The sequence below is a fragment of the Lycorma delicatula genome, chromosome 11 (assembly GCF_047948215.1).
Source record: "Lycorma delicatula isolate Av1 chromosome 11, ASM4794821v1, whole genome shotgun sequence".
In the NCBI taxonomy this organism is placed as follows: Eukaryota; Metazoa; Arthropoda; class Insecta; order Hemiptera; family Fulgoridae; genus Lycorma; species Lycorma delicatula.
In genome coordinates, this window is record NC_134465.1 from 81810979 (window position 1) to 81835713 (window position 24735).

Here is a 24735-nt window from a genome sequence, read left to right on the forward strand (position 1 = left end):
TGGAATGGGTTACTGTAGTGAAAGATTTTTTGTTTTCTGGAATCCTTTCCATTTTCTTTTTTCCTGGGCACACAACAAAGTGTAATTTTCATTCCCTGTTAGGAAATTCATATAGTATGTAAATAAATATTAAAAACCCAAAAGTAAAATAAAACCAGCAGTAGATCTCGACTGTTCCTCGTATTGATTCAGATGTGTGTGTTAGAGAACACTGCATCAAAAGTTAGATGACTTCATTGCTACGTAAGTGTAGATCATTTGGTTTGTCTTCCAAAGTCATCTCACCATTTTCCACAGGGTTTGAATAAAATGCACCTGTAGCAAGACAGATGAATGAATGATAAACTACATCTAGCATTCTAACAGCGGTGGATCAAGTGTATGAATAAGCAACACTGCCGTACTCCAAGCAGGAATGGACTAGAACACAGTAGAAGCGCAACATGCATACTCAATCAACTCCCCATTGAGTATTAGATAAAACTCTCTCTGCATGTCTATCATTTTTTTAAATTCTACTTTCAGCTCCTTTAAATATATTACACGCATTAGTCATTGGTCAAACCACATTCCTAAAAATCTAACCTCTGTATATATTTCAACTGGTTCACCATGCAAACAGTTGAGAGTCAGTATTTTTCCTCAAACATGAAAAGCAGATGTATTTCATCTTCTCCAGAGAAAACGCAAATCCAGTCATTTTACGCCACGATTCTAAATGGGTTATTTTATTTTAAGAGCAGTCTCTCACTAGTACCCATTGGGTTGGTCTAGTGATGAACATGTCTTCCCAATTCAGCTGATTTGGGACAGCTCCAGCATTCAAGCCCTAGTAAAGGCAGTTACTTTTATACAGATTTGAATACTAGATCATGGATACGAGTGTTCTTTGGTGGTTGGGTTTCAATTAACCGCACAACTCAGGAATGGTCAAACTGAGACTACCCACTTCATTTACCCTCATACATATCATCCTCTGAAGTAATACCTGTACAGTAATTCCCAGAGGCTAAACAGGAAAAGAAAGTCTCTCGCTAATAGATAAAAAGTTCTAGATGCTATGTAAACTGAAAAATCATCAACAAATAAAGAACACATGACTAGTTTTCATACTTTTTGTTTTAATATTTATAGCTACGGCAAATAAAAGTAACACTTCGGACACTTCCCTGTAGTATTCAGTTTTCTAGTGTGAAACTTTCGGATATCATATTTCAACTCAAAAGGGCTGACTACTGATGAAACCACTGATAAATTCAAGATTTCCTTGTATACTTCATTCACACAATGTATTTAGGATTCCTCTCCTCCAAGCCATGTCATACTTCTTTTGGACATCAAAAAATACAGCAACCAGGTGATGGCAAAGTAGAAAGATGTTTTGAATAACAGATTCCTGGGCAACTAAATGATCGATAGCTACCTTGCCGGAAACTACATTGTTCAGGGGCAATTAGGGTGTTTATCTCAAGGTACCAGACTAGATGTTGGTTTATTGTTCATCAACTTGCACAGGGTACTGGTCAAGGATATAAGATGGCAACCTGAAAAACAAAATTTATCTTTACCAGGTTTTAGTACAGGAATCACCAATGCTTCTGATCAAGAAGTGGGAAACACCTGGTCAGAGAATATTTTATTGTAAATAGACAAATAGTAAACAGGAGGTTAGATAAGTTATACTAAACATGATATTACCATTTGCAGTGGAAGTATCATGAAAAATATTCAAGGCATACCTCAGGTATTGAAAAGAAAAAGGACATTTAACACATTATGCGATTCTCCGATAATAAAAGGCACACTTTTTACCTGCAACTTATACCTCATAAACTCAGGACAGTATGATGATGTTAAGTGAAACTGACCTAAAAGAGTAATTAAAAATGTCACCACATCAATTGATGCTATAACGAGGATGCCATTGCTTTTCAGTTCAACAGTGGTGACTGTCCTGACCCACACATGGCCTATACTTTTCTCCAAACAACAATGATTGAGTTGTCCGAAAAATGGTATTGACATAATTTAGCCATGATTTCTATTTAGCACACTGCAACATTCGATAGCGCACAGCTTTCACACTGTGGTAGGCGCAAAGCACTTCTATCATAGGCCATGATTGAAATTACATAAAGCCCTGCAACGATCCTTTAATGCACTTCTGCATTCTTTGTTCCACCAATTTCTGTTCTTCTACCATCTGGAAAGTCAAGGCACCTGCTATTATATTCACTTGCACTGTCAAATATCAGGTGTGCAAAATTGGAAAGTTGGTGGATCGCATCACCACTTCAACTGAAATGGCTAATTGTATCTTTGTATCCGATCCAGTCTGCTTACCCAACCACCCATCTGAGGCAAATCCTTACTATCAACCAAGATAACAACCAGTCTGTGATCGCTTCCAAAAATGTTTTTGGAAACATGCCGTTTACGACAGTAAGAATGCTGAACACGACAGATCGATGCACGAATGTGTACCTATTTGCAGAATGCAATCACAGTTTGGTGCCAATTAATGACATAAGAGTATTTAGTAGCTCCAAGCTAAAATTTTGATGCTGTACAAATATCAGGAAATACAATTTTAAAAGATGCACAAATATCTTCACACGAATTTAAGGATAACTTATTTTATACAACATTGAGAACCCACTTAATCTAGGCCTTAGAAACATAGTCTTTTTAAGAAAAAAAAGTAACTTTGTTGTCATTTTGTGTATATGAAATCTAAGATTCAAATATATAATTTGCTGCTGAAATGCTATAACTCTGATCAGAAGATCCAGGCAAAGGACACACAGATGTATCACGACCACTGTTCTCACAACAGATGATCAAAATTTTAGTCCACCGAGTTGAAGTACCACTGGGAGATAAAAATGTTTTCAGTGAAGGCTGGAATTCCTTATCTTAATTATTTCATTATACTGCTTTTCTTTATTGTGCGAAGACAATGCCTTTTGGCCCATATTGCCCAGTCCGAAGATGTTTTTTACACACATTGCAGAAAGCATGATACATATGTCTACCTCTTCTCAACCGACTGAATTCTAGGTGTAAGTTTATATCTAACCACTGTTGATTAAATAGTCTTTTAAGAAAAATTTATAAGCAATTAATAACCAAAACACAAAAAAATTTCAGGGTGGTTTGGGAGAAATTCAAGAAAACAACATATAAATTTTTCAATAACTTTTTGTTAAAATTTCACTGGTGAAAAAATTAACTGCAATTTGGAATATTCCACCTTTAATATAAAGGATAATTGGGGTATGAAAGTAAGAGAACAGAACATGTTAATGGTTGCTTGAAGCATGTAGTTGCAATGTGCTGGGCGATGGGATCACCACTTCCCAATGCCAGGAAAGTATATCAAATATATTTTGGCATAACTAAAAATTAAATTAAAATTTAAATAAAATTAAGATTGTGTTAATTATCAATAGATAATTAACACAATCTTAATTTGGTAACAAAAATCCAATTCTCTGAAATTTTTTCCTGATATTTTTCTAAAAATTCTTGAGTATTCCTGACTAATTTTATATTTCCTGCCTGTGGGAAGCATGTATAAGTTATCTTACATCATGTTTTTTAGAATTAAATTCTCTACAAGTTTTGTTTCAAAGTTTTTTGTGTTAACTAACTATTGTATGTCAAACATAAAAAAAAAGTTTTTTTTTACCAGAATTTATTGATTTTCACTGTAGATTTCTCAAAAGCTACTGAAGATACAATTCTAGAACCGATTTTATTTGATTTTTCAGATGATTTCAAAAGAAATCTTTAATGTTTTTATCTAAGTTTTATTGGTTGTATTTACATTAATTCACTCAAAATTAAATCTCTACAAGTTTTGTTACTAAATATTCTGCATTTATAAGTCATTTAACAAAGCTTTACTACAAACGTAAAAAAAACTTGTTTTTCAACACCAAATTTTGTGTCTGAATCTTAAAAAGTAATGGAGTTGCAGTTCTCGGACTTATTTTACATTTCCAATTCCCCAGCTGAAATTACTTAAGAAACCAGCAACTTTACTCCTTATTTAGGGTCCTAAAAATTACAGTAGCGCTTCTTTTTATTAGAAGAGCTGAAATCCAAGTGAAATCTTTCCCTAGCCGTAACTCGAAAACAAAATGTCTCCAAACCTATGTTTATATGAATCTTTTTTCATTATTTTCACCATTAGAATATGTCCTGAAAGTTTCTCCATTTCTTCCTGGGACACTTATATAAGTTATTAATGACTTATTAATATTACACAGAATTTCACGCAGTTCTCGAACCTTTACTTTTATGTTAGTATAAGAGCTTCTATTACTTACTTTGTGAGCAATTTAGATTCTCTATTAAATAAATACTTCTTTTAATCAGACATCAGGTATATTTTAAGTATATATAAAAATAAAAAATATAATATTTAAGAGCTATAAAACAGTTGACAGATTTAATTACCTAATCGTCTGTATGGATTATTTTCATCAGTTGGTTGATTACTAATGTCATAAATTGCAATATCACGAAGACGTTGTAATCCTGATCTTACTTGTGTTGGTAAAGTTGCATTTTCTTCTATTATTTTAGATGCTTTAAACACAGTCTGTAGATTTCTATCAACCCAGTATACTTCACCTCTATGAACTGCTACCCCCATACGATTTGGGAGATTTCTTCTAATTATCTAAAATATAAACAAAGACTCAAATTTAAAAAATATATCACTACTTCAAATTTCCTTCTATCAGTAAACAAATTTTACATATATTTACTTAAATATTAGGTCTAGAATCACAATAACATTATATAATTAGGTTTTTAAAAGAGCTGTAGACAATAACAGCTAATTTATTTTATTTTTTTCTTTTAAATTAAATTCTCAAAGGATTGTAAATTTAAATAGCCTGATTTTACCTTAGATAGTACCGTGAAGAGAATCCATTGAACACTGGTAACAAGGGAAATTAAAACCAATTAAAAGGAATAGTATTTTTAACTTGTACCTTAAAGGATCAGCAGACATAAATAAACAAAAACTTTAGTCAGGTCATAACATAATTAAACATCACATAAATTACATCAGGTATAGTATTTTTGCATTTCAATATCAAAAAGGAACTGCTTTATCATTTGTTAAAGGAAATCAGATGGAAAAATCTGAAAGCACCATCACACAGTTCAAAATTATAGACAAAAAACAGAGGTAGTAATAATCCACATTAGTGGATAAAAATAATAAATATTAATAAATTTTATTAAATATTAATAAAATATTAATTTTATAAATTAATAGTGAGCAGCTATGAAAAAATAATAAATAAGTATAATCAGCAAATAATAATAATAAAAAATTCATGCATTTTTTTTCTAAATATTTGAAAATGTATAATAAATATGAAATGAATATCCAACAAATTTAGCTTTTTCAAAATACTCTTAAAACCTCATCAGTGCATTAATATTGTTTGAATAAAAGGGAATTTTTAATTTATTTTTAACACAATTATAACTGCTAATAACGCAATAATCCTCCTCTATGAATCATGAGACCTTGCCGTTGGTGAGGGGGCTTGAGTGCTCAGGGATACAGAGTAGCTGGACCGAAGGTGCAACCATATCGGAGAGGTATCTGTTGAGAGCCAGACTAAGGAATGATTCCTGAAAGAGGTCAGCAGCTCTTTCAGTAGTTGTTAGGGGCGTGAGTCCGGACGACTTAAACGGCCGTATCAACATCACTCAGTCCTCTGAGTACTGCGCAGCTGAAAGCAATGGAAAACTACAGCTGCTTTTTTTCCAAGAAAATGTGGCTCTCTGCATTTTCACATAACAATAATGGAGGCGCCTTCCTTGGTAAAATATTCCGGAGGTAAAATAGTCCCCCGTTCGGATCTCCGGGTGGGGACTACTAAGGAAGGGGTCACCAGAAAATTAAAAAATAACATTCTACGAGTCGGAGCGTGGAATGTTAGAAGCTTAAAAAAGGTTGGTAGGCTAGAAAATTTAAAAAGGGAAATGGGTAGGACAAATGTGGATATAGTAGGAGAATTAGTGAGGTTCGGTGGGAAGAGGAAGGCGACTTTTGGTCAGGTGATTTTAGAGTAATTAACTCAGCTTCAAATAATGGGCAGGCAGGAGTAGGTTTCGTGATGAACAAGAAGATAGGGAGGAGAGTGGAGTATTTCAAAACCCATAGCGATAGAATCATTGTAATAAGGATAAAATCAAAACCTAAACCGACAACGATTGTTAACGTCTATATGCCTACAAGCGCCCATGATGATGATGAGGTAGAGTGTGTATACGAAGAGATTGATGAAGCAATTAAACACGTAAAAGGAGATGAAAATTTAATAATAGTTGGAGATTGGAATGCAAGCATTGGAGAAGGCAAGGAAGGAAATATAGTGGGTGAATACGGGCTGGGCAAAAGGAATGAAAGAGGGGACAGACTTATAGAGTTTTGCACGAAGTATAATTTAGTAATTGCCAACACCCAATTTAAAAATCATAATAGAAGAATATACACTTGGAAAAAGCCAGACGATACTGCAAGGTATCAGATAGATTATATCATGGTTAAGCAAAGATTTAGAAATCAACTCCTGGACTGCAAAACTTACCCTGGAGCAGACATTGATAGCGACCATAATTTGGTGATAATGAAATGTAGATTGGGGTTTAAAAACCTGAAGAAAAGGTGTCAGATGAATCGGTGGAATTTAGAGAAGCTTGAGGAAGAGAAGGTAAAGAAGATTTTTGAGGAGGACATCGCAAGAGGTCTGAGTAAAAAAGATAAGGTAGAAAATGTAGAAGAAGAATGGGAGAATGTTAAAAAGGAAATTCTTAAATCAGCAGAAGCAAACTTAGGCGGAATAAAGAGAACTGGTAGAAAACCTTGGGTTTCAGACGATATATTGCAGCTGATGGATGAACGTAGAAAATATAAGAATGCTAGTGATGAAGAAAGTAAAAGGAACTATCGGCAATTAAGAAATGCTATAAACAGGAAGTGCAAACTGGCGAAAGAAGAGTGGATTAAAGAAAAGTGTTCAGAAGTGGAAAGAGAAATGAACATTGGTAAAATAGACGGAGCATACAGGAAAGTTAAGGAAAATTTTGGGGTACATAAATTAAAATGTAATAATGTGTTAAACAAAGATGGTACACCAATATATAATACGAAAGGTAAAGTCGATAGATGGGTGGAATATATTGAAGAGTTATACGGAGGAAATGAATTAGAAAATGGTGTTATAGAGGAAGAAGAGGAAGTTGAGGAGGATGAAATGGGAGAAACAATACTGAGATCTGAATTTAAGAGAGCATTAAAAGATTTAAATGGCAGAAAGGCTCCTGGAATAGACGGAATACCTGTAGAATTACTGCGCAGTGCAGGTGAGGAAGCGATTGATAGATTATACAAACTGGTGTGTAATATTTATGAAAATGGGGAATTTCCATCAGACTTCAAAAAAAGTGTTATAGTTATGATACCAAAGAAAGCAGGGGCAGATAAATGTGAAGAATACAGAACAATTAGTTTAACTAGTCATGCATCAAAAATCTTAACTAGAATTTTATACAGAAGAATTGAGAGGAGAGTGGAATAAGTGTTAGGAGAAGACCAATTTGGTTTCAGGAAAAGTATAGGGACAAGGGAAGCAATTTTAGGCCTCAGATTAATAGTAGAAGGAAGATTAAAGAAAAACAAACCAACATACTTGGCGTTTATAGACCTAGAAAAGGCTTTCGATAACGTAGACTGGAATAAAATGTTCAGCATTTTAAAAAAATTAGGGTTCAAATACAGAGATAGAAGAACAATTGCTAACATGTACAGGAACCAAATAGCAACAATAACAATTGAAGAACATAAGAAAGAAGCCCTAATAAGAAAGGGAGTCCGACAAGGATGTTCCCTATCGCCGTTACTTTTTAATCTTTACATGGAACTAGCAGTTAATGATGTTAAAGAACAATTTAGATTCGGAGTAACAGTACAAGGTGAAAAGATAAAGATGCTACGATTTGCCGATGTTATAGTAATTCTAGCCGAGAGTAAAAAGGATTTAGAAGAAACAATGAACGGCATAGATGAAGTCCTACGCAAAAACTATCGCATGAAAATAAACAAGAACAAAACAAAAGTAATGAAATGTAGTAGAAATAACAAAGATGGACCACTGAATGTGAAAATAGGAGGAGAAAAGATTATGGAGGTAGAAGAATTTTGTTATTTGGGAAGTAAAATTACTAAAGATGGACGAAGCAGGAGCGATATAAAATGCCGAATAGCACAAGCTAAACGAGCCTTCAGTAAGAAATATAATTTGTTTACATCAAAAATGAATTTAAATGTCAGGAAAAGATTTTTGAAAGTGTATGTTTGGAGTGTCGCTTTATATGGAAGTGAAACTTGGACGATCGGAGTATCTGAGAAGAAAAGATTAGAAGCTTTTGAAATGTGGTGCTATAGGAGAATGTTAAAAATCAGATGGGTGGATAAAGTGACAAATGAAGAGGTATTGCGGCAAATAGATGAAGAAAGTAGCATTTGGAAAAATATAGTTAAAAGAAGAAACAGACTTATAGGCCTCATACTAAGGCATCCTGGAATAGTCGCTTTAATATTGGAAGGACAGGTAGAAGGGAAAAATTGTGTAGGCAGGCCACATTTGGAGTATGTAAAACAAATTGTTGGGGATGTAGGATGTAGAGGGTATACTGAAATGAAACGACTAGCACTAGATAGGGAATCTTGGAGAGCTGCATCAAACCAGTCAAATGACTGAAGACAAAAAAAAAAAAGAAAATAACGCAAACTCTCATCTTCCAATATAAAAGATTAGGTAACAGAAGTAGTTCTTTTTTTCTTTTTTCTGTTTAACCTCCGGAACCACCGTAAGGTATTACTTCAGAGGATGAATGAGGATGATATGTATGAATATAAATGAAGTGTAGTCTTGTACAGTCTTAGGTCGATTGTTCCTGAGATGTGTGGTTAATTGAAACCCAACCACCAAAGAACACTGATATCCACGATCTAGTATTCAAATCTGTATAAAAGTAACTGCCTTTATTAGGATTTGAATCTTAGAACTCTTGACTTTGAAATCAGCTGATTTGCGATGATTTGAACCACTAGTCCAACCCGGTGGCTTAAGTAATAGTAGTAATAGTAGTGTAGGTATAAATTGTTCATTGTTTCAACAGTTTATGATTATTACAATACCAGAAAGTGTGTAGAACATCAAATTATATAAGGCATTTAAACAGAAAGAGTAAAAATTTGAAATAATAATTATCATTATATGATGATATAATTTCTTACCTAAATTTTAAAAATGAAAAATATTAAAAACTGTTTCAAAGAACCATTTTTTGTAAATATTTATAAAAAGGTAAACATTTACTAGATAATATGTGTATCTCCACATAATGACTATAGAATACCAGATATTCTTTTATATAAAATCTTTTGATAAAATTGCCATTCTAAAATATAATGGTCAGTACTTTGCTTTTAGTCTGATGGGATTTTTTTGCTGTATTTTTACTGGGAACCATGTACAACATCTTTTGTGAACTGTTTCAAACAACTTGTAATTTTGGATTCAATAGGTTATTAGCATAGATCTTTCTTTATATTATATTACCTGTCTATTTTGTCCATTGAATGAAACTTTTTGTATGTTATCCAGTTTTACATCAACCCAGTAAACATCATGTGTTAACATATCAACAGTTAAATCACGAGGTGTACCAATACCAGATGTAACCATAGGTTGCCAGTGACTGCCATCAAGATATGCTTTACCGATACGTGGATATGACCATAATCAATCCAGTATAATAACCTAAAAACCATTGTTTAGTTTCATTAATAATTCATGCTTTTAATTCAAGTTATCTAATTCAAATACTTATAAAATATTACAGAACGAATAGATATATAAATCTAAATAAAAATTTCTAAACTGAATGCAAAAGCTTATATAATTTTTGTATGATAGATATGACCATTTTGTAAATATTTCATAAATAATTATCCAAAACACATTTCATGCAACTTGGACAAACTTTGAATTACTTATAAAAACGTTTATATGTATTTTAATATTTATTTTTATTACTATTTACGTGTACTAAAGCTGCACTTTTTGCAGTTGATAAAGGTTTATCATTTTTTTCGTCTCACATGAAATTTCAGTCAAAGTACCGGCTACCTCCAAACTTTCTTTGTCAAAGACAGACACTTCTCATGTTCTGAAAATCGATGATGGCATCCTTCCAGTTGTTAAATTTCTCACTACAAAGTTTACCTAAGGGTTGCATGCTAGATGCAACACCATTTCTTGGAGCAAAAAGTGCACAAAATTTACAAAAACTCCCTCCCTTAAATTCAGAATATGTAAGACACTTCCAGCAGTAAAGCCATTTAAACAAAAATCGCAGATTTCTCTTTCCTTTTGTTGGAAAAACAAACCCTGGATTTGGTTCCCAGATATTGCTCAAACATCCAGTTTCTTGTTCATTAGACAAGAAACACGTAAACACTAATATCATAAGTGTGTAGTCCACTGGAACTTGAAGATGTTGAAGCTTCCAGAACCAGAACAATACACTTATCACTTCTAAATGATTCAGCGAGCATGTTAACATTATTGAGTGATGTCAATGTACATTCAATACCAGCCAAGTTTACACAAGAGGGTGTGAAACTAGTTTTGAGAAGAATGTTTGCGACAGCATCGACATGTTGCGTCAGCGAAGAAATATTTGGCAATGTGAAATTTTCACTAACATTACAAGAATCACTACTGGCATGCCACTTTTCCTAAAAAATTGTAAAATTGAACTTTGAGGTCACTTAAATATATTAAAGAACACGGAACGATAATGTGAAGTTTCTATTTAAAAATATGAAGTGTGAAATGCACACAATGTTAAACAAACATTCCACAACAAAATTTGAACTCAAACTAATGAGTGAATACCATTTGACAATGCACAATATTTCATATATGCACTGCTGCCACTGCAGAGCTGTCCTAACAATATGTTTTACAAGTAAGTTTATATGGTGTCAGCCTAATTTTAATACAAGGTTGGTATTATAATCATACCTTCTTATTAATCTTCCCTCTCTTTGATGATCTTCCCTCTCTTTCAGTAGACCAGGAGGGGTATACGCTTTGACACCAACCATGCCAGTGACAGCACTGCCGCCTTTTCAGAATGCTGAATGACGGCTACTGTGTCATATGTTAAGTGATGTACTGTATGTGACGCAGCTCCAAGTACAGGGATTACATTATTGAAGAAGGAATGGGATCTTATGTTAATAGATTTTGTTACTCTGACAGTGAGAAATTAGAGGAGAGAATGCAATGGATTTTTAAAAAGATGTTCCAATATATATGTGTAAGTTTATAGTATTTTTATTTTATATAGGCATAATATTGAAAAGTACTTGAACCTTCAAGGGGGCGGGTTCAAACCTGGTAACTCCCCCTTGTGTATTCCACTGACTGGGGCTGATCATGGGAGACTAAGCGCATATAGCTTCATACTCCCAGAATGATTCCCCTTTAGTTCATCCCTTGAAGTCCTTTTGGTGCTATCGTCTTTTAGCCTAACAGGAATACATCTTCCAGGAACCCTAATGTTTGGAGGAAGCAAAGCACTCTCCCTTCTGGAGGGAGTCACATGAGCTGGCTGATTACAACTGTTCCATTTACCGAACTACAACAACTAAAATATTAAAGAGTGCTAACAATGGCATCCAGATTCAATTAAAATTAATATTGGCGAATTGGATTTAAAATTCAACATAGAAATCAGAATGATTTCTATTGTACAAGACTCCATCCAATCAAGACTGATTGATTTGTATGCTATATTGTTAGCATCCAGATACCTTGTACATTTTTCTTGATTGGGCCTATAAGAAGCATCAGCCCTTGTTCATGTAGCTTTTTACATCTATGAGTCACCAGATAAGAATTTAAGAATTTATTATTAATTAGAACCCAAGAAAATAATGTTGGTTGGATACAAAAACAATGAATCATTAGTGTTTAGATACACCTGATTCAACCAAGCCTCAAACTCCTACTAGAGAAGGATAGTCACGTAGCTCTATTTTCTTCTCTTCTATTTTCATGACAACATTAGCTTGTTATCTAATTTGTAGCTATCTTTGGCATTCTTAGCAGTCAGTAGCCTTACTTTAATAGTGAAAATAAAAATGTATAAAAACCAAATTTATTCTTATTTTAAATTAACCAATGTAAAGAAAGTTACATATTTTTTTTTTTCATGAAAATATTGTCGCGTGTTTATGGTTCATCAAGGATAGAGTAACAATGTAAAATTTTTTGCAAATACAATTTATTATCCAAAAGACAAATAAATAATAATAAATAAATACCAAAATAAAGTCAAATTTACTACATATGTTATAATGACTGCTAGAAGCTAATATTGCATTAACAACTAGAAAACAATAGAAAAGTCTAAAGTTCATACCATTCACTTTCAGCAACCATTATTACTTTTACCCTTAATAAAAAAACTACCCTATATGAATGAATATAATACTGTCATTTTCATTTCTGTTACCAATAACACAACGAACAACTCCTGCGCACATTGGAATACTGTCAGTGTTATCACAACTGCACCGAATGTGGCCTCACAGTACTACTGATTCTATCTGCTGATCCCTGGCAGTATTTATATTCCCTGGCCTACAAAATCAGTACCTGACTCGTCCCTTTAATTGTTGTAGTGTAATAATTTTCATTGTCCGTGCCCTTACATTTTTCTATAAATTCTTTTCCCGATCTGGTAATTCTTCTGGTCGAACAAAAGCTTTTGGTGATGCCATTGTCTGTATTACAAGGAACAAATTGTTAAATGGACCTGCTATTCTAAGAAAAGAATCCCTTTTAGTTCCTTCTAGATTTTTCTTTTTCAATATTATTAATAGTACAATTTTTATTACCTTAGGTTAACAACACAGTGTACTGAGGTGGTGAAATGGATTAACTTGTCTTCCTTCCAGGAGGTAGAATGTTTGAGACTTGGCTGGACCAGTTATATTTTAACACTAATGACTTGTCAATACTGTCTTTTAGTGTACATCTGTTGCCAGATGTTAATTAACACACCTTTGCTTGGTGATCCATAAATATAACAAGTAAAATAATATTTATGACACAACCAAGGGATCCAGCTGCCTGTGAGCTTTGTATCAACAATGCAACATTAGATATTTAGAAAATTCCAGAATATCAGGCAAATAAATCAACCATTCAATAGAAGAATTTCAATTATTGTACTCAAATGCAATAAGACCATCTATGGTAAGAAACATGTACAAGAGATTTTTATCCAAATTGATCCATTGGTTCCTAGAACTAAGAACCAAAAATTTATTATTATGCATGAATAATTGTTTTTTTTTTTAATTTAATTGAAAAGATTTAGGGATGACAAAACTGCATAAACCATGCAAAATGTCAATACCAGAAATGTTTATGATTATATTACTCTTTCCTTTAAACAAAGCATGAAAAAGTTATATGGAAAATGTTACAACCTGAAGTAAACAAAATTAATTGAAAATGACAAATAAAAATAGTAACAATTTATAAACATCAATCTCAAAAATGAATAAAATATACTTACAACTGGTCTGATAGGTACACTAGTTGATTTTGGATCCAGATTTATAGCACGTATTTCAGTTCTAGTGGTGAATAACAAATATTCATCAACGTTTTCACATTTATGTCCAACATTATTTACTAACTGTCCGATAGCGCAATCACATTTGAATTGGAATGTACTTAATGAATAATCAGGTGGGAATGAAAAGCAGAGTTGATCACAACCTCCATTACCTATACAAAAATGAATAGTTATGTTAAAAGTTAGGTCATTTAATTATTATTTTTTGAGAGTTAAAACCTGTGAATAAAGAGAGTGGTGTTTCATTCTTCCAAAATAGAACTTAAACGAATATGAAATTCAGGATGAATGGTATTTATTACAGCATGATTAATTTTTAGAACGTTTAAAAGAATTTCTTTTAAAATAAATCTATTTTATACAGAATTCCCACAAAGAAATGGAGAAACTTAAGGACATGTTCTACTGGTGAAACTAATGAAAAAAGTTCATATAAACATAGGTTTGGAAATGCTTTGTTTTCGAGTTATGGCTAGCAAAAAATTTCACCCGGATTTCAACTCTTCTAATAAAGGTCCTACTGTAATTTCTGGAATCCAAATTAAGGAAAAATGTTGGTGGTTTTATATCTAATTTAAGCTGGGAAATAGGATACAATACTTCCCAGAACTGTAACTGCAAGTGTAAAAGTTTTCTGTCTATTTCCAAAGACAATTTAGTCTAACCACACTGACATGAAAATAAATATTCGCTGTTTTTACAATATTTTTATAAAATATGATTTTATCAGACGTTCAAAATTTACAGATTCTGGCTTTTTCTGTGGGTGACCTCAAACAATGAGTATGCATTTACAACACATATTCCAATTATCATATCGAAGGCTACCTTTCTGTACAATTAACTGAGCAGCACAGATAATGAGAAAATTCTGCCATTTGAAAATTACTGAAATTTGAAATTTCTGCTTTGAAAATTTTCAAAATTCTGAATTAAAATTTTTGCTTCATTAAAATTTGAGCAACAACTTCTATCGCTGGACCCATAATTTTCTTATACATCAAACTTTTGAGGATATTAATATTTGAAAATCCTGCCCCTTTGTTGTAAATAACAAATATACAACAAATTCAGGTTCACGGTTTTTCATACTACCACCACGCTTAATTACATCAAATATTTCTTCTCCATGCTTTGTAGATGGTACTGGAAGGTTTGTTGTACGACCTTTTTTGCAGCCTTCCATTTCAAGGCTACCACATGTGTACAAATTTACAGTGCAAATACTTCGGTAATATCTGTACAACATAACTACCCTATTACTTCTCAGATTCCTGCAGTGTGTACATTCCTTAATTTTTCTGCCTGACCTACGCTATTATACTGGTTGTCTGCTGCTAATGTGTGACCAAAATTTAAATATGGTTCTATGAGTTTCTTAAATGTCTCCTTTCATAAGTGTCTCCTTACAAGCATATATATAATAGCTCAATGTATAGAAATCTTTGGCACATTTTATATATTTTAATTGAATTGACAAAAAATTATGCGTCTAAATTGTACGATGATGAATTTTGCAGTCTGTTCCCAGTTTTGTCATTTGTAGAACCCATCATTAGTGGAAGATAATTCACATGGGTCATTTTTTGTTCCAATAGTTTCTTAATTTGGTTACTGTGTGAAGGCCTATGAACAAAAAATTGCCTGTGGTATCAGCCAAATTTTAACACGAGCAAAAAAAATATCATAACTATAATACCACATAACTGAATTAAGTTATTTTATATAAGTTATAAAATTCATCAAGGATAATTTGTAATTTATTTCAACTTCATAAAGAAGGTAAAACTACATATATAATCTTTGTAGGAAAATTTCCCGGGTTAAGCAGCCTAACTGGTCCCTTGGATTACTTACTTTCATTTCATCATAACAAAGCCATTATTCAACCATATGGTCTAACGGGCTGAATAAGACTCAAAACCTACTGAACTAATTCACAGTTGAGGGATACAAATATCCTCAAAACTGCTACTGAATACTTCACTACTTAAAACACACACAAACTTAAAATTAACAAGAGTTGTTCTGTCATTAGTTTTGAATTATTTATTGACTCTGACATACATGTCTGGCTTACAATGAAATGACATTCAACTTGTGTATCAAATATACAGATGAACTAACTAGTATTATTTGTTCCACGAACAATGAAACAAATCTAAGAGGTGTAAGTTAATCGTGACCGATTATTTCGGAATACATACTCAGAAACTTTCAGTTTACCACTGAAATGTTAGGTTATGCACAATTTTTATTTATTTTTTATTAAAAAGACTCATTTCATTTGGGCTCCGAGTTTAATGAAGCAAATATCCTCAAGAGATTAGGATTAACTAGATTATGAAAAGTAAAATGCCTCATACTCATTACTGCAGCAGGCAGAAGAAAATGTTCATAGTTTGTCATGACGTTCACTGGTTTGTCTTTGATTGAACAGAGATGAAGATATTCTGTTTCGATCCTAAAGATGTGAAACCAACTAACTAGATAGTTTGCTTAGAGCAATGTTTAATTCTTGTTTGTAAATATTGCCTAAGCGAATTTACTACTTGATTTGGCCTAGCTGTTTCATTTAAAATTTTGTGCAAAAATTGTGGTACACAAACTGTTTTGTAATTTTGAGAGTAAAAATATTATAAAACTAGTGTTACAATTAGCATATACCCTGCATATTAATAGAAGAGTAGTAGCTCTGCAAGTAGAATGTTGTATGATTGGTTTAGCACCTCCTGAAATTATGGGTCCAGCCATAGAAAGTGTTTCTCAAATTTGAATGAAGCAGGCTGCTGCTGAAGCTATTGAAGAAGGTGGATACAATGAAATTTCTACTGCATTTGATGGAAAACGGGAGGTCATACTCAGTTTTTGTAGTGATATATTGAAAATGGTGTTGGGAGTCTGTCTATATATAAACTGTATATCTTGGGACTACATCCCCACGTCTCCGGGTGGGGACTACTAAGGAAGGGGTCACCAGAAAATTAAAAAATAACATTCTAGGAGTCGGAGCGTAGAATGTTAGAAGTTTGAAAAAGGTTGGTAGGCTAGAAAATTTAAAAAGGGAAATGGATAGGATAAATGTGGATGTAGTAGGAATTAGTGAGATTCAGTGGGAAGAGAAAGGCGACTTTTGGCCAGGTGATTTCAGAATAATTAACTCAGCTTCAAATAATGGGAAGGCAGGAGTAGGTTTCATAATGAACAAGAAGATAGGGAAGAGAGTAGAGTATTTCAAAACGCATTGCGATAGAATCATTGTAATAAGGATAAAATCAAAACCTAAGCCAACAACGATTGTTAACGTCTATATGCCTACAAGCGCCCATGATGATGATGAGGTAGTGAGTATACAAAGAGATTGATGAAGCAATTAAACACGTAAAAGGAGATGAAAATTTAATAATAGTTGGAGACTGGAATGCAAGCATTGGAAAAGGCAAAAAAGGAAATATAGTGGGTGAATACGGGCTAGGCAAAAGTAATGAAAGAGGGGACAGACTTATAGAGTTTTGCACGAAGTATAATTTAGTAATTGCCAACACCCAATTTAAAAATCATAATAGAAGAATATACACATGGAAAAAGCCAGGCGATACTGCAAGGTATCAGATAGATTATATCATGGTTAAGCAAATATTTAGAAATCAACTTATTGACTGCAAGACTTACCCTGGAGCAGACATTGATAGCGACCATAATTTGGTGATAATGAAATGTAGATTGGGGTTTAAAAGCCTGAAGAAAAGGTGTCAGATGAATCGGTGGAATTTAGAGAAGCTTGAGGAAGAGGAGGTAAACAAGATATTTGAGGAGGACTTCGCAAGAGGTCTGAGTAAAAAAGATAAGGTAGAAAATGAAGAAGAAGAATCAGAGAATGTTAAAAAGGAAATTCTTAAATCAGCAGAAGCGAACTTAGGTGGAACAAAGAGAACTGGTAGAAAACCTTGGATTTCAGACGATATATTGCAGCTGATGGATGAACGTACGAAATATAAGAATGCTAGTGATGAAGAAAGTAAAAGGAACTATCGACAATTAAGAAATGCTATAAACAGCAAGTGCAAACTAGCGAAAGAAGAATGGATTAAAGAAAAGCGTTCAGAAATGGAAAGAGAAATGAACATTGGTAAAATAGACGGAGCATACAGGAAAGTTAATGAAAATTTTGGGATACATAAATTAAAATCTAATAATGTGTTAAACAAAGATGGTAAACCAATATATAATACGAAAGATAAAGTCGATAGATGGGTGGAATATATTGAAGAGTTATACGGATGAAATGAATTAGAAAATGGTGTTATAGAGGAAGAAGAGGAAGTTGAGGAGGATGAAATGGGAGAAACATTACTGAGATCTGAATTTAAGAGAGCATTAAAAGATTTAAATGGCAGAAACGCTCCTGGAATAGACGGAATACCTGTAGAACTACTTCACAGTGCAGGTGAGGAAGCGATTGATAGATTATACAAACTGGTGTGTAATATTTATGAAAAAGGTGAAGTTCCGTCAGACTTCAAAAAAAGTGTTATAGTCATGATACCAAAGAAAGCAGGGGCGCAGATAAATGTGAAGAATACAGAACAATTAGTTTAGTTAGTCTAGTTTAGTTAGTCATGCATCAAAAATCTTAACTAGAATTCTATACAGAAGAATTGAGAGGAGAGTGGAAGAAGTGTTAGGAGAAGACCAATTTGGTTTCAGGAAAAGTATAGGGAAAAGGGAAGCAATTTTAGGCCTCAGATTAATAGTAGAAGGAAGATTAAAGAAAAACAAACCAACATACTTGGCGTTTATAGACCTAGAAAAGGCATCCGATAACGTAGACTGGAATAAAATGTTCAGCATTTTAAAAATATTGCTAACATGTACAGGAACCAAACAGCAACAGTAATAATTGAAGACCATAAGAAAGAAGCTGTAATAAGAAAGGGAGTCTGACAAGGATGTTCCCTATCCCCATTACTTTTTAATCTTTACATGGAACTAGCAGTTAATGACGTTAAAGAACAATTTAGATTCGGAGTAACAGTACAAGGTGAAAAGATAAAGATGCTACGATTTGCTGATGATATAGTAATTCTAGCCGAGAGTAAAAAGGATTTAGAAGAAACAATGAATGGCATAGATGAAGTCCTATGCAAGAACTATCGCATGAAAATAAACAAGAACAAAGCAAAAGTAATGAAATGTATTAGAAATAACAAAGATGGACCACTGAATGTGAAAATAGGAGGAGAAAAGATTATGAAGGTAGAAGAATTTTGTTATTTGGGAAGTAGAATTACTAAAGATGGACGAAGCAGGAACGATATAAAATGCCGAATAGCACAAGCGAAACGAGCCTTCAGTCAGAAATATAATTTGTTTACATCAAAAATTTATTTAAATGTCAGGAAAAAAATGTTGGAAGTATATGTTTGGAGTGTCGCTTTATATGGAAGTGAAGCTTGGACAATCGAAGTATCTGAGAAGAAAAAATTAGAAGCTTTTGAAATGCGGTGCTATAGGATAATTTTAAAAATCAGATGGGTGGATAAAGTGACAAATGAAGAGGTATTGCGGCAAATAGATGAAGAAAGAAGCATTTGGAAAAAATATAGTTAAAAGAAGAGAAAGAGTTATAGGCCACATACTAAGGCATCCTGGAATAGTCGCTATAACAGTGGAAGGACAGGTAGAAGGAAAAAATTGTTTAGGCAGGCCATGTTTGGAATATGTAAAACAAATTAAATAAAATAAAATAAGTAAAACAAATTGTTAGGGATGTAGGATGTAAGGGGTATACTGAGATTCCACTAGATAGGGAATCTTGGAGAGCTGCATCAAACCAGTCAAATGACTGAAGACAAAAAAAATCTTGGGACTGAAAAAATAGATCAACTGAGAATTGCACTTCGGTGTATGCGGTGTGCATTAGACTACTCTCTAGTGAAAGAAACTATAAAAGGAAATGTAAAAAGAGGCCTTTTTAATGAAGTGTTAGTAGACCTAAGTATGATGAAGGTCTTCATTTGAATTGTAAATTTAATAATGATATCATGCTTCACTCAAATCAGTAACAGATTTTTCAAATTACTGTAAATTTGCATTACCGTAAATTTAAGGTATCTTTTTCTCAAACTATTCCAGATAAACTGGATGAAATTTGTCACATAGCTCTTCCTGATCTATATGTTAAGACTTTCATAAAAAATCAGTAATAAATGTACCTTTTAAAAAACTTTCATGTTGAATATATCAAACTCAAAGACCAATTAGCACTACCTTGTAGAAAAAAGGCTGCTGAATCAACATTTTGTTTATTCGAAAGTTCTACCTAGTAAATGGAACTGAAAAATCACTAAATTGTTATGCTAAATAAGTGACCTGTTAACTTGTTAAATATTTCATATTTAAAAAATATCAATAAGTAATATTAAATAATCATAAAGCATATGATGTTTTAGCAAAATTCTTCATCAGGCCTAGTTTTATGAGTAGAGATGGTAAAAACATTTTTTGGCCAGTGTAACATTTTGTAAAGCCACTTTGGTGACCCGAGAATAAATCCCTTTTTTGACATAGTATTTGTTGAAACGTGCAAATTCCTGGGTTCACAACTCACAAATTAGGTCGCCTCAGTTCTGCTTGAGTAATGTTGAGGGTCAGTATTTGATTCTTCTGTAATGTAATTTCATTTTGTCATTTAGAACGTCATTTATTTATTTCACATCTGGTTCAATATGAAATGACATTCGTCTTAGGTATCAAATACAGGTCCAACAACTTATTTCTTAATTGTTCCGTGAATGATGAAAAAAATTTAAGTGGTTGTAATTTAAAAACGTTACACGATGGGTTCTATCATCAGGTTAGCGGATTTGAGGGTCATCTGTACCCTCACCTATACTTATGGATAAAGTATTATTTACTATTTTATACTATCTTGACCCAATTTGGGAATTTTTTCAAAATACTATCAAGTATTGTTTATGCTAGGTCATGTTGTTCAAAAGAAAAGGGTTAATATTTTATATTACATTAGGGTTAATGTTTACAGAGATAACAATAAACATGGCCGCCATTTTGTAATTTGCGAAGGTATTTAGAATCCTAATTTTTAAAAAGTTTTAACAAGACGTTTTCAAAATATTAATGTGATTTAACTAAATTGCAGACAGTGCTAGTCCGACACTCTCCTATTTATGGTGGATATGTAAATGGTATTTCTTAGAGTCATCGACAGTGAGAATGAAGGCGAAATTGCAACGTTTCTGCCACTTTTCCTAAGTATATATTTTGTTTAATTTTGCAAGTAGAATCTGAAAAATTATAGCCACCCCCAAAACACCAAGTATTTAGTGCAAATACATGATTCATTAAAAATTGCAGGTAGTAAAATAAGGCTTTGTTAAAACTCATCCAGACCTTTAGTATGTTAATTTCTATATTTATTATTTTATGCTTTCGCCCCATAAGCATGAAGCTTATATGTGGGATATGAAAATGGTATGTAACAGCGAATAAAAATTGACATGCCTAACCGGAATTCAAACCTTGGACCTACAACGGCTGAAATAATACCAATCATAAAGAATAAACTGATAGTCAAAAAGAATATCTGAGAGATAATATCAAGAACCAAATGAAAAACCAACAATCAAGTATAGAATCAATAAGGTCAGACCTTTCACAGAAACTAATATGGCCCGTATACGAAAAGAAGTCCTCAATATAGAAAAATTACACTACAACATAGTACCATGACCAGAAATCGTATGACAGACTCCTACCTACATTAAGACAAGGGGAGGAGGTATGGTGACTGGAATTGTAACAAGATGGGCGTCTTCCCCTACAGGGGTTGGGATGTAAATCTGTTTTATGATTTCTAGTTATTATCTCACTGCCAGAGTCAATTTTCTAATCATTCAGGAAACAATTTCACCAACTGTCTCCAAATAATGCAGTGCTGCAGGTAACCTTATTCCTATTGTCCTCTTATCCAGAAAAAAAATTAATTAAACGCTACAAATGAAGAAAAGAAATGATCAACCCACAAAGGTATTTCCTTACAAGGTCTGGATATTTTATCGTCTTAGCCAGGACTGTTTGTCATCTTCCCTTACAGGAATCCTAACAGTAAAAATGTTTTAACTTATTCCCACTATTCCTTCATTGCAGAACTTAAACAGAATCAAAATGGATTAAGTTAAATTTACTCTTTTTTACACATATGTTTTTCAAGATCAATTACATTTCTTCAGTCGATCAAAACCACTTTAGTAAAGTTTACAAAAAGTTAACATATAATATTCACTATTTCTACAAGGGGTATCTGATGTAGAGTTGTTGACACTGCTAACAGAACTTTCGAGGGGATAGAGTACTGTGACTGGACACCATAGGTAGCAAGAAGTTTGAAACCATCCATCTATAATCCCTCAAAAATGAGCTTTCTAAACGTTGATAAATAATATTATTTACCACCAACCATACAGTCGATCAAACAAATAGTTTTTATTTATTTCCTTAAGCTTACAGAATGTCTTCCTACTACAGCTACAAATGAGAAAATTTGAATATGAAAAATTCCAATTCTGACCAAGATAAAATTTCAAGAATTTTTTTCCTATTCCAAAATTGATTTTTAACACTAGCCCTCTGATTTTGAAAAAAAGCAAAAGTTTACTTTTGATACCTTCCTTATGTCATTCCACTTTTGAAATTTTACTTAACAAAAGAATATTTAATTCTAATTTAGTAAAGTTGAGTTTGTTTAGCTTAGGTTTTCCATCTCAACCCACTGGGTTGGTCTAATGGTGAACGAGTCTTCCCAAATCAGCTGATTTGGCAATTCCACAGTTCCAGCGATCAAGTCCTAGTAAAGGCAGTTACTTTTATAGGGATTTGAATACTAGACCGTGGATAGCAGTGTTGGTGGTCCAAAGTTAGGGTCTAATGGGTACAACATTAGGTATTTCTTCAGAGGATGAGATAAATGATTTGTAGCGTGTGTGAAAATGCCATACCTGACCGGGACGGACCTCTGTACAAAAGGTCAAAACGCTACCACTTTTGGTGGTAGGGTTTCAACTAACCACACATCTCAGGAATCGTAGAACTGAGACTGCATAAAATTACATTTCATTTACACTCATACATACATCATCTGAAGTAATACTTGAAAGGTAATTCCCAGATGCGACAAAATTTCAAGAATTATTTTCCTATTTTCCATAATTATGCGCGACAGTGTGAGCAATAACTTTCAGGTTAATTGAATATTCCCCAGGGCCCAGTTATTAAGAACCTATTCTATTTATAATTTGTTAATGACCTATTTCACATAAATTTTATGGTAAGAGAAAGCTAATATTTATTGCAGATGTTAAGAATAGTGATAGGTTTTAGATTGATCTGGAATGCGTTAAAAATCAAATATCTAATTTCTTCTTTATAATATGCTTCCAGGTTATTAGCTCCATTAACATACCAGTGTTGACTGTGCTCTTATACAACTACAATGCCAGTTTCAGTAATATCTTGGGTAAATTCTATTAAATACTAGGGGTTGATGGTTGATAGTAGTTTATAAGAAATATTTGTTTACATATATTAAAAAATATTTTTTCTATGGATGTTTGACAAATCATTTCTCTAATTCATTCAAAATTAAACTATGGGTTGGATTGCATTGCTACAGATCAACATTTTGGCTCTCTTGATTTGATTATAATTTTACAAAATGCTAGTGTACTGGTAATGTGTGGTGCAAGTAGGTAAACATTCTTTCCCTTTATTTTCAGTAAATATCTGTATTTTGCATTGGATTTCTTTGTTTATAAGATCTTCTAACCTTTTTCAATGAAGTGGTAAAAACAGGGTGGTGATAGCTAAAGGGGAACGCTATTATATAACTAGGCAGACATGTGCTGTAAATGTTACTCTTCCAAGGCCTTATTGTGCACCGTTTCAAAAATCTTTAACACCTAAGTTCTTTAACTCCCTGCTAAGTAGTGTAAGAAGTACCTGTAACTTTAATTTAAATTTAACTTAAAAAGAATGGATTTCCTACTTTAGAGATGGAAGCACTGTATTCAATGGTGATTTAGTTTAAATGATAGAGTAGTCAATATTAAATATTATGATAATATACATGATTGGTGTAAATATTGTGTTCTGTAGGTATCTGTGTGGGGGGAGTACTGGAAGAGATAACTGAAGAAATCTGGGTGTGCAAGAAGATAGTTTTTATTCTTTTTTTCTCTAAATACAATGTGATAACCCTACCTACGATCAAGCTTTTGGTTTGTAGGTAAAATATTCTTATATACAACTACAGTAATATCAAAAACAGTGGGTTAAACTTATCGACATATTAATATGATTAAATGTGTGTATGTTAAATTAGAAAAACATTGTTTGAAATTTGGCATAACCTACAAATGTTACCTGAACTTAAAAATAAACCAGCACTTCCTTCTATATTAGCACGTGCTTTTTTCATATCTTCCTGGACGAGTTGCAGTTTTTAAACTAAATATTTGGTGTTTGAGGACTTTTTGTAGTTAACAAAATAAGCAAAATAACAAGCGAACGATAAACTCAAACTATCACTAAACATTCACATCCAGTGCTCACTTGAAGCTGCAATAATAATTCTAGCTGCAAATTCAAAAAATGAAATATTAATTCTTTTTAACGTAAAATAGCTCTCTGGAAGTCAGTATTAGAAATTATAAAAATATTGTATATTATTCAGAGATAATACTAAAATACGCGCAAGATAATCTTTCGGAGGAATAAAAATCAGTAACTGTGATACCAAAGCTGTAATTTAGGTATATCTGAAAAATTATACTTAAATTTGGAAAAAAAAATTAAATTAAAATTAAAATAAGTTACTAAATTTGCCACCACTAAACATACCATTAAACTACTATCAATTACGAAGCATAAGATAAATTTGGAAAGATACATTGG

The 24735-nt window shown here is 32.8% G+C and overlaps 1 protein-coding gene across 4 annotated transcripts in view; it reads right to left on the reverse strand.

Annotated features, from left to right (window-relative positions):
- LOC142332230 (low-density lipoprotein receptor-related protein 5-like) overlaps positions 1-24459 on the reverse strand; it is a 35101-nt gene extending 10642 nt beyond the window's left edge. Inside the window, exons 1-4 of one of the 4 annotated variants that reach the window (XM_075378525.1) lie at positions 24205-24459; positions 13702-13916; positions 4465-4690; positions 1144-1544 (exon numbers count right to left, since the gene is read on the reverse strand). In XM_075378525.1, the coding sequence (XP_075234640.1) occupies positions 1468-1544; positions 4465-4690; positions 13702-13916; positions 24205-24259 (573 nt within the window). In that variant the 5' untranslated portion in view covers positions 24260-24459 and the 3' untranslated portion in view covers positions 1144-1467. Of the gene's footprint in view, positions 1-1143; positions 1545-4464; positions 4691-9662; positions 9864-13701; positions 13917-24204 lie in introns of those variants that run through there. The other 3 variants (XR_012758230.1, XM_075378524.1, XM_075378523.1) reach the window with 3 other exon arrangements.
- Between the last annotated feature and the right edge of the window lie 276 nt (positions 24460-24735).